This window comes from Pelophylax lessonae, assembly GCF_965119305.1.
Source record: "Pelophylax lessonae genome assembly, chromosome: 12".
In the NCBI taxonomy this organism is placed as follows: Eukaryota; Metazoa; Chordata; class Amphibia; order Anura; family Ranidae; genus Pelophylax; species Pelophylax lessonae.
Window position 1 is genome coordinate 105,549,521 of NC_138779.1, and position 12,013 is coordinate 105,561,533.

The following is a 12,013-nucleotide window of genomic DNA, read 5'->3' on the forward strand; positions in this document are numbered from 1 at the left end:
TTACACCAGATAGATTAAGAAAATTACTCAACAGCCTTTACCCTGGAGTGTGTCATCCTCTTCTTTTTTTCTATGATTTCCTGCTGAGAAGAGGACAGACAGCTTGGAGAGTCAGGACTTGCAGCTTGGAGTGTACATGCACATTATCTGCAGGGGAGCAGAAGACTGTTTGTTTTTTTGGAGTATTGCTAGATTAATATCTAAACTTCATATTAAGTTAATATCTTAGACTGCACTATAGCCAAGAATTGTATTCCCAGAGCAAACAGTCTTACATACTACAGAGAAAAATAAATTGACAGTAGCTGTTCTGACTATTCTAGTATTACAAGACCCAAGACTGTTAGTTCTGTAACCCATTATCTGTTATCAGTTAAAGTGGCTCCAAATGCAGAAGGTTTTTTCTATCTTAATGCATTCTATGCATTATGATAAAAAACATATTCTATCCTTTAAGGTAAAAAACCTTCTGCATGCAGCTCCAGACCCCCCTAATTGCTTACCTGAGCCCAATCTCTATCCAGCGATGTGTACAAAAGCAGCATCTCTCTCTCTCTCCTCATTGGACAGGGAAGCAGCAGTGGGAGCCATTGGCTCCTGTTGCTGTCAATCGCAGCCAGTGAGGAGAGAGAAGGAATGGGGCCAAGCCGCATGCTGTGGGTCAATGGAAACACATAGCCATGGAGGCACTCAGTGGGAGGGAGGGTCCAGGAACACTGGCGAGGGACCCAAGAAGAGGAGGATCATGGCTGCTTTGTGCAAAACAATTGCACACAGCAGGTAAGCATGACATGTTTTTAAAAATAAATAGATAAAAATGGTGCCTTTAGTATCACTTTAAGTAATTTTTTCATTCTTTTCAAGTGTGTGCTTGTGTGTGTGTGTGTGTGTGTTATTTCAATTGTACTATGTGAAGAGATTTAAATAATTGCAAATAAATTGAAAGAAGAACCAAGTTTACATTTTTTATTAAATTGGTCCCCCCCCCCCCCCACCATAGGAAGAAGTACAAGCAGTGCCTTGTTTTGGGTAGTTATGTAGCGTCAAAAGTCTAGGTATGAATTTCGGGCCTGCCCCCCTCCCCATGTGGAAAATCTGACAACATCTTGGAAGAAGACATCATCACAGCATCTTGTCTCAGCTCAGAGCACTTTTCTGAGACAAGAGAGATGCAGAGAATGAAGGAGGTGTGTCAGCCTCCAGTCTCTCTGCATTCCTCTTGCCGCAGCTTGTCTCGGGTTTTTGGAAAAGTCTGGTCCTCTTTTGTGGGTTCCACCTAGAATGACTAAGAGTTTACAAAGAGCTTCCTTTCCTAGTAAAAGAAAGCAAAAGAAAAGGTTAATAGTAGTAGTAATAGTGGTAGTAGTAGTTCTGGGTGAACAGGCAATAATGCAAAGCTATTGCTTCATCCTGTATGGCCAAAGCACAGCGTTTAGTAGCTCTGTTTGGTTTTAGTTTTAGCTTTAGTTGAATATACTTTTATTAACTTAATACCCAGTAATAAAGATAGAATAAAAAAAGACAACATATATTTATTTGAAAGCAAGTTGTGCCATCTGAGGAACTTTTCATTTTAGATGACTTGCTCAGAACTCAGATATTCATTGTTAACTGTCTGTGGCAGTTTTGACATTTCATGTTAGTCTTTTATTTTGGATTCTGGGTTTTATTAAAATTCTCTGTTCTCTGTAGGCAAACACAATTCTCTGGGTTACTGGAGGGCAAAAGGCTTTGGAAATCAAAATATGCTTTCTATTCCAAAAGCAACAGCTGTCCATTATCTCGCTGCAGGTCTATGATTTAAGATTGTTATTTGTTACATGTCCTTGGCAAGCAGTTTTGTGATATTTTGGACAACTGAATTAATTACTGTTTGTCCTTTTATCAAAGTACCGTCAATATTTTTTTAATTTATCATTTGACTTCTGTCCAAACAATCCCCCATTTGATTTTTGTTTATGGTCTTTTCGGTCTTTGTGGCTGCAGACCAAATGTATTGGCTGACCGAAGTTTTAATGAATAAAATAAGGTTATGGTTTGTTACCACTTGTAAGCATTTAACAGTTAAAAATAAATTGAATTAACTATTATTAAATTCTGAATAGAAACTTCTCAAATGTCCTTGTCAAGTGCCACTTTAAAGTTTTAATTGAGCTAGATAAATACTTGATAAGTTTAAAGGGTAACTCTACTTTCATGGGGAAAAAAAATAGCAAATAAAGAAAAAATAATATAGTGTATACAATTGCGACACAAGTCATAGTGTAAATTAATGTTGTTAAAAATTACCTTTCCTTTTTAATTTGCAGCCACTGTAATTTTCTGAAGATGCAATGCAATATGACTACCTGGAGTTTTTCTGTACAAAGAATGTGTACTGACCACACCCCAGAAACATAATTTTCTGCTTGTGTGATTGGCTCACCAATTTTACCAAAAGTCTGCCTTAGATACAAGTCAGATTTCTGGCATCCCCTGAAATAAAAATTTCATTTTTTGGTGAAATACTCCCAATAGGATTACCTCTATAGGGATGCAGGCCCAGCAGATTTCCACATTAGTGCCCTGCAGGTGCCACAGCTGATTGATAATTATGAAACCACTCCCATTAGACCCACTCAGCACAGAGGCACACACAGGGATTTCTTCAGAATACCAAAAGGTAGGAATCTGCAACAAAGGTTGTTATACTCCTTACAATGTACAAAGTTCAACCAGAGGGTAATGTTTTTTCTCAACAAAAGTGGAGTTACGCTTTAAAAACCCTACATATCTGCAGTCAGAGGAGGAGAGAAGAATTGTTGGTACACTTTATAGCAAAGTACCATTATCAATATATATAATGACATTAATGTGTCCTTTTCTCTAGATCTTACTCTAAAAAAACATCAACTGTTAATACATGCAAAACAGTAATACTAAATTTATACACAAAATATTTCAGCAGGTCATTTGAAAGCTTTTTTTGTTAATGCACATTATCTATGAAACCAAATAAAGTGTCATTAAAACAACATTTGTAAATCCGTATCTCTTTGTAAAATTATTATTATTATTTTTTTTTTTTGGACTGAATAATGTATACTAATAGGCTATGTTTTTACATACCTAATTCAACAACAAAATACCATTTGCTTCATTAGGAAATACTAAACTAAATATTAAGAGATAAAAATACAGATTTTGAGTTTAAATATACATTCAATACACCAACACACTTGCATAAAATCAATTTTTCTAAAGTGTAAACTTTTGGCTTACAATTGCAAAAATATCAAATATCACTCATGGTATAAGTAATTCTCATTATAACGCTTATGTTTAAAGGTCAGTTCCACCCAGTACTGAAATTGCAGTCATTATTTCCAAGAAGCATCACCAGCAATCACAGATCTATTCTATCTAGACAACAAAAATGACCGCTTGTGATTTCAAAAACTAGAGATATAAAAAATGATTGTACTGTTGGAAAGCCAAATGATAGCTATACACTGTATCATAATTAAAAGATAAATACCTTAAAGTACATTACCTGTGTAGGTTTTCATTCCCATGTGTAAGGTTTGGTGCTCTACAATCATTGTTAAATTCTGGTATGAATCCAAAGTCTTTGTATAGAGCCTCTGCCCCTTTTGCAATGATTGCAACTCCATTTTGGACTCTACGGTGTAGGTCATCTTTCCATCCAGCAGACAAAACTGTAAACAGACCCACGGGCAAATGCTCGGGCATGTAATCTGTACCACCCAAGTTGGTTCCCACCATAAACCATATGTAACCAGGTCCAGTCAACCCAGCTTCTCGAGCAGCCTTGAAAACCCCATCTGCTTCATCCTTAGAACAGTACAGAAGACGCACTTGCACCGTAATCTCTCTCAGTTGCCTCTTGAGTTTGGCACCACTGGGATCATCAGTCAGATTGAGAGTCAGAACACCTCGATTTTCCCAGCCAATAAAACTGCTGTCAGTAAGTAACTCAATGTAATCCACAAAGTCTTCATAGCCTGGAAAAAGAGTAGTAATAACCGCAAATGCTGTCCAATCATATTCTTCCAACACCTCAAAGATGACTTGAAGTTGCTGCTCTGTGGAGGCTCCCAGCTGCAGAAAGGTTGAACCTTTTTCCTATGATAAAAAAAAAATTAAAATAATATAATATCATATATAAAAAGAATGCCAAAAAAACAATAATACAGCTGTCCTTGAAAAGTTACATAAAATAGGAACAATACATACACTTTATTTGGGGTTAAAAGTCAAATGGCAAAAAATATGAAAATGGAGTAAAATTACAAAAAGGACGTTTAAAGTACTACACCAAAATAACAGAAAGGGGGTCATATAGTAAGATTTATTCTAACCTTGAGTAGATAGAAAAAAATAGTAATATAAATTTACTATTGGAATAACCATGACCCTTATTTTATTTTCCTTTCTATCATATGAGGTTGTTATGCATGCATGCTGGAAACAAATTTGTAATATTGATGTCTAGAGATAAATAAGTCAAAATTTTTGTAACTCGTTTTTAAATTAGTAAATGGCTTTGTTCTATCAACAAATTCTATACGTTAATGCATCTTATGTAACTAGTTTGACTACATAAGAGTAATTCATCTTATGACCTTATTTTACCTTTTCTGTGTATAATCAATGGCCCTGGCCCCTGTGTGTACATTATAGCCCTGGTAACTCACACCCACTGTACTGTATCTATGGAGGGTCCATGTCATCATCCTTGGCTGCTTGCTTCTAATTTGGACTACAGAACATCACCCCCTCTCCTCATTTTGCTAACATGGTGAGTAGTGGGGGTGTTGTTTAATTCCCAGAAGTAGCCTGGTCAGGACTGATAAAACTCCACAGGGGTTTAGTGCAGCCTAGGCACTGTGTAATCATCTCACTGCAAGAAATGACAAGCTTGTTATATTTCTAGAGTGACAAAAATTATTTTCCCATATATCAAACACATATATATAGTAAATGTATAAAAAAAAAAACGCACAATGGTATATATAATAGAACAAAAAAGGGGCAAATAAGAGAAGTCAGTTGTTATGATATATACACACTTCAAAAAGTATTGAAGCTACTGGATCAGCATGACAGCCAGTGAACTGGTATCTGCAGAATTCTAGCAATGGCAGTCCCTTATGGGTGCTCATGACAGATTTACTTTAACCAGGTTACGACCGCCCGCTGCAGATGTACTGCGGCAGGCAGCTGCTCCAAGGCAAATCGCCGTACATGTACAGCGTTCCCTCTTGGGAGTCTAGGGGGCGAGCACGCAGGGAAGCCAATGCATGTGTCAGGTGGCTCTGATTGCTGCCTTACACCCGCGATCGTTCCCCACTGAGACAGAACACAGCTGACCGTCCTTCTCCCTGGGATGATCACAGAGCCCATGTGATCCTTCTATATAGGATCACATGTCTCTATGGTCATCTCAGAAGCCACGCCTCCCCACAGTTAGAATCACTCCCCTAGGCTCACATTTAACCCCTCAATCCCCCACAGGGTGACCCCTTCCCAGCCAATGGCATTATTACAGTAACAGTGCATATTTTTAGCACTGATTACTGTAGTAATATCACTGGTCCCTCCAAAAGCATCAAAAATGTCAGTTAGGGGTCCAATCTGTCTGCAGCAATGTCACAGTCCCGCTAAAAATTGCAGATCGCCGCCATTACTAATAAAAAAATAAATAAATAAAAATGACATAAATCTTTCCCCTAGTTTGTAGACACAATAACTTTTGTGCAAAACCAATAAAAATACGCTTATTGCGATTTTTTTTTATACCAAAAATATGTAGCAGAAAAAAATTGGCCTAAAATTTAAAAAAAAAATGATTTTTAAATTTTTTGGGGGGGGGAATGTCATATAGCAGAATGTGAAAAATATTTTTCTTTTCAAAATTGTCGCTCTTTTTTTGTTTATAGCACAAAAAATAAAAATTTGCACAGGTGATCAAATACCACCAAAAGAAAGCCCTATTTGTGGGAAAAAAGGACTTAAATTTTGTTTGGGTACAGTGTCGCACGGCCGTTCAATTGTCCATTAAAGTAAAGCAGTGCCGAATCGCAAAATAGGGCCTGGTCAGGAAGGGGGTAAAATCTTCCGCGGCTGAAGTGTTTAAAAGGCAATATTTTATATGTGAATCTCTAATATCATTATTACCCTGACACTTTCAGTGACTCTGTCTCATTTTTTTTTTTTTTTTTATGGGGTTAGTGCATATTCATGCATTGCAGTTTAGTGTGTTCTGAAAGGTTAACCATACAGGTCTATTCACACCTTCACATGTGCGTTAGCGTGTTCTGTGCAACTTACACAAGAGCACTGTGAATCCATCATTAGGGATAGCTGTGACAGAGGCCAGGGTGGCTAGTGTTGAGAGAGGTGCAGCATAGGGGTGCAGAGAGTGTGGAACAATCCACATCTGGTAAGGGAACAGCGTGTGTAAAGGGAATAAAGCACATGGAACCGCAGGCACGAGACAATAAACAGCAAACATGCATAGAATAAATAAAGACCACCAATCAAGTTTTAATGGAATAAATTTGGCCACGGCTTGGTTTATTGGTTTAAACAAATTATTTCATCATAACAACAACTTTATTTCACCAAAGTAGTTTATTAATCGAAAATACTCATAAATAACCATACTCAGCCCAGACACTTAGACTCAAGCCGATTCAGCATTAATCTTTAACCATTTTATTTTTCTTACATCTCCCCTTTGATTCAACAAAGGGAGCCACCACATAAACCTGCAGCAACGGGGTAGGGAGGGGCTCTCCTTACGCTGTCTCTTCTCTGGCGACTGGCAAAAAATCCTGTCAGGCCGCTCCTTAAATAGGCTGAAGGGGGCTTCTAAAAGGTTCTTACAGGTCACTTGACCTTAAGTGAAAGACAGAGAAATGGTGGGCCAGGGGGACTTTTAAAGGGACACTGTCATCAAGACAAATAGCCAGAATCAACCATGTATATAAAATTGAACAAATTTTATTATATCAAAAAACAAAAAGAAAATGGACAATTTTTAAAAATTATTATTGTGTTAGCACACACTAATAATAATAATGGACATACACAGCAATTGATAGTATTCATATAGTGGCATACATGGCATGCCACTATATGAATACTATCAATTGCTGTGTATGTCCATTATTATTATTAGTGTGTGCTAACACAATAATAATTTTTAAAAATTGTCCATTTTCTTTTTGTTTTTTGATATAATAAAATTTGTTCAATTTTATATACATGGTTGATTCTGGCTATTTGTCTTGATGACAGTGTCCCTTTAAAAGTCCCCCTGGCCCACCCCTTCTCTGTCTTTCATTCAAATTGGGACGTGGACACTTTTACCTCTTGTGACTTACTTCAAATTTGATAGCTGTCCCCTCCTTTCATACTACTTGACCTTAAGTGACCAATCCTGACCTGACCTACTGACCTTCCAGAGTTTTCCCTAGTCACCTGACCCTAACTGACCAATCACAATATACTAATGTAAAAAAAACCTGAAAATTATTTTTGCCCACGCCGCAGCCCCATGAGGTAAAGGGGGGGGGGGGCTAAAAAAGGCTTCCTCCTTTCACTTCCATTCAATAGGAAGCTGTGGAGAGCATATAGCAATGTTGACATTGCCAAAGGAACAATCCTTGGAATTCATAAAGACTGGCGCAGACAGATTTTGCAATAGGGATCCTCATGTATTCTAAAATTGGTGCAGCATGTAGCGAATTCATGTACCCATTTAGAACTTGAATTTGGTGCATAGTGTGCCATTTTTAGAATGCACATGAGACACTTTCGCAAAGTCTGTCAGTGCCAGTTTCTTTTTCTGTATGTCAACGTTGAGTAGGCCTTAATTAGCTCCAGTTTCATAGGATACAAATTGTTTGCATTTTATTTTGAATCTGGAACATTCATTGCACCACAATGTAAAAGTGGTGCATTTTAAAACTTCCTGAATTTACAGGAGTTGCTGTCAGAACCAAAAATATTACAGGTGCCTTATGAAATTGGCACAAGACATAATACATACAAGAGATGGCACAGCGGCTTTAGTAAATTCCACCCCCCCCCCCCCATGTTGTTGGGATCTGTGTAAGAATGCAGAAGAGGCCCAGTCTGAAAGATTGCATTTCTGTTTTCCAGTCACATTCAGTTTTTGTGGCAGAATCTGCGAGCAGTAGAAGAGGATTTATCCTGATTGATTGAGGCTACATGACCTGGTCAGTGGTGATCTGAGCTCTAATTTCTGCACTAAGCACTCAGAGGGAAACAGGATGTAGCTTCACATAGTGGCAGAATCTTCTGGTGGAAGCAGTAAATTGCAATAATATTATCTAGGAATAAACTGATAATATGTAGAATAGGATATACTGTACCGCTCTGTAGATATGTGTTGCCAATGACCAACTAGACATAGTTGATATAAAAATAGTGATATACAAATATCTCAATGGCAATCCCAGGGTAGGTAGAAACGATTCAGTCTCAGGGAGCGTAAGAGGACACGGGGCCACACAACGAGAATTGGATGAGAAGCCGTTTACCTTAACCTTGTCAAGGTGATAGGAATGTGGAACTCTCTTCTACAATCAGTGGTGTCAGCAGAAAGTATTGATATATTTTAAAGATTCTTGGATGTGCATCTTAGTAAACACAATATTCATATTAATATACATATTTTTTTATGAGTGAACTATCATAAACACGTGGCAATGGAAAGTCCCAATAAAAGTTGTGCCATGGCATAACGGGGCCTGTTCACAGCATTGCCGTAGCAACAGAGGGATTTACCTGTTTGCATGATGACCTTTATCACGCCCCTGTTGATATGGTGACAAAATATTTAGTGTTCTTGGCATGGCAGTGGAGGGATATACCAGGGCTCAATGCTAAAATAAGTAAGGAATTAATCCCATTGCCACGCAGACAGAAATGAAGGTTTGGGGGGGCATTCATTGCTCCACCAACACCTATGGGATTGTGACAGACCAATCAACACATAATAAATTTGGTATTTATGCTCATTTGCATATTCGAATTCGATTGGTCCATTTTAAAGCAACTATAATAACGGTTATGTGTGGTATGACTTTATCTAAGTGATAACTGCGTCAGCAGTTAATCTAACGGCGGGGACAGAAGAGGAAAGTTGTCCTCCTGTTTCTCCCTGCCTTTCATTGCCTAGGAGCTGACTTTTTACTCCGTCCTCGGTTCCTGTTATCCGGCTTTCAGATTCTCTACCTTGCCCCTGCTCTGCTTTCACTTTCTCCGGTCAGTGACTTTTATCCTATCCTCTGTACTTTCCGGAGCTCTGTGCAGCAGATTGTTCACTGCCTGTGAACCCCCCCCTCCTGCCTCTGCCTGCACTTCACCCGATCACTGACCTTCATGATGCAGTCCTTGCTCCAATCGGTATTGGAGAGGGCTAGCTCCTCGGAAGGTGAAGCCTGGATCCGCCGCTGTCTTGCCTTGCCGGACTGCCCTGTCCCTCCGGATGTTGATGCTGGCATGTTCACGGCCCCCTCCTCCTCTGCTGAGCCCCGTGGTGGACTTCCTTCTCTCCCCAGGAACCGAGTGGTGAGCCGCCGCCTTCCTTCCCCTGCCCGCCCCTCTCGGTCTCCGCCTCCTGCTTCAAGAGATGTCTCTCATTCAAGTGCATCTGTGACGGCCCCCCCCCCCCCCGGCGACTGCACTGCAAACTACTCTAGCCGTGACAACAGGCCTAGAAGGAAGCCTAAGAGGTTTAATTCCCCATCGCCTCCTCGCAGCTCTGCTGCTTCTAAGAAGGGCAGGAGCGGGCGTTCTATGGACAGACGTCACAACACATTGTTAAATATGCCTGCTGTTTGTCCTCCTCCTGAGGTTTTTGTCTCCCCCTCCCTTATTTCTTCTGTTCCTTCACAGGATGTTGCTTTGGAGCCACCTTCTGGTGGGAATGAGGTACTACATGCCCAAGATTTACCAGAAAATGTGTCAGCTCCTGTGACAAGTGGTGAGTCTGACAATATTCAAATGTTATTGGATTTGGCAAGGTCATTTAATGTTTTGGTAAATCAAGTTGTTAATGTACAAAGATTACCTGTTAATAATGTTGCACCTGTTTGGGGTGGTAATGTAGATGCTGTTTCTGATTTACCTTTGTCTAATGTTACTACTGTACCTGTATCCACTTTTCAAATGCCTGTGCCAGTATCCTCTTCTTCTATTCCTGAAACATGTTATAAAGAGGCTATGACGTGCGAACTTTCGCCGTTGGGTTATCATTTGAATTTAGTGTTGAAAGAGAAGATCTGGAAAGGGGAATATGTAGATATATTATCTTTACTTCCTTCTTCTAAAGACAACCGTTTGGATAGAAAAGATAATGAGAAATCTGATGAGCGCAGAACACCAGCCAGATCTTTTAACAATTGGCTTCAAGGTTTCTCTATCTACGCCAGTGTGATGGGAGAAAAACATCCTGAATTTTGTAGTGGTTTGTTTCAGCATGTTGAAATAGTTCTAGAAGCCTATAAAAATTTTAATGGGCTAGCCTGGTTTTTCTATGACGAATCTTTTCGTCAAAAACTTGCTATACATAAATCTATGCGTTGGGGGACGAAAGACGTTGGGCTTTGGCTGAACCTTCTTTTGCCTCAGCGTTCTTTTGTGAAGCCAATGTCTGTCACCCCTCCTGCTCCTTTTAAAAAAGGTTTGTGCTTTAGCTTTAATGAAGGCCAATGCAAGTGGCCGGGCACATGTAGATATAAACATGAGTGTTCTTTTTGCGCAGGCGCTCATTCTGCCTCGAGATGTTTTAAGAAGCTGGCATCTCACTCTGCCAATCCACAGCCTGAGATTTTTCGTAAAAGTGGTCACACCGGTGAAGGTAGCAGAAATGCAACCGTGGCTTCAATTATGGCCAAACCGACTGATAGCTCGCATCCTATTTGATGGTTTCTCTGTTGGTTTTCTACTGCCTTCCTTTACAGGTTCGGGATGTGTAGTACATGATAACTTGAAGTCGGTGTCTAGAAATGGAGCTGTAGTTGCTGAGAAAATTTTGAAAGAGCTTCGTGATGGCAGAATTGCTGGCCCTTTTATTGCGCCTCCTTTTGTTAATTTTCGAGTTTCACCATTGGGAATTATTCCGAAGAAAGAACAAGGCTCTTTTCGTCTTATACACCACTTGTCATTTCCTAAAGGCTTATCGTTGAATGACGAGTTGGATCATGACATTTGTGCTGTTTCCTATTCTTCTTTTGACGATGCCTTGCGCATAATTCGCAATGTTGGTGATTCAGTCCTATTGGCAAAAGCTGATGTTAAATCAGCTTTTAGGCTTCTTCCCATTCACCCTAGTGCATACAATTCGTTAGGTTTTAAATTCGATGGTTTTTATTTCTATGACAAATGCCTCCCAATGGGTTGTGCTTTATCATGTAAATATTTTGAGATGTTTTCTTCATTCTTGGAATGGGTGGTTTGTTATCGCACGAAATCTCTTAATGTTGTTCATTATTTGGACGACTTCCTCTTTGTAGGTAAGGCCGGTACTTCTGACTGTTTAACCCTTTTTTCTGAATTTGTTGTTGTATGTCGCCAATTTGGAGTTCCCTTAGCTCACGAAAAATCAGTTTTTCCTACTAGGTGTTTAGAATTTTTAGGCATTACTATTGACACCGCTGCGATGGAGTTTCGTTTGCCTCCTGAAAAAATTTATAAGCTGTATACTCTAATTGATTTTGTCTTGTCCAAACAAAAAGTCACTTTGAGGACTTTGCAGTCAGTTTTGGGTTTATTAGCCTTTGCGTCCCGGGTTATTCCCATTGGTAGAATTTTTTCGAGGCGTTTATATAAAGCTATTGCTGGTGTTTCATCCCCCTTTCATTTTATTCGCCTAACTCGCAGTTTACGCGATGATTTGATTGTGTGGAAAAAGTTTTTAATGAATTATAATGGGTGTTGTTTATGGAGACAGCCTTTTTGCACCTTGTCTGCCTTA

General features: G+C 39.3%; 1 protein-coding gene across 3 annotated transcripts in view; it reads right to left on the reverse strand.

The window, feature by feature from the left end:
- Positions 1-12,013, reverse strand: part of GRIN2D (glutamate ionotropic receptor NMDA type subunit 2D) — a 1,144,270-nt gene that overhangs the window by 548,423 nt on the left and 583,834 nt on the right. For all 3 annotated transcript variants that reach the window (XM_082274380.1, XM_082274379.1, XM_082274378.1), the window contains one exon: positions 3,533-4,125. In XM_082274380.1, coding sequence (XP_082130506.1) covers positions 3,533-4,125 — 593 coding nt within the window. The remainder of the gene's footprint in view (positions 1-3,532; positions 4,126-12,013) is intronic.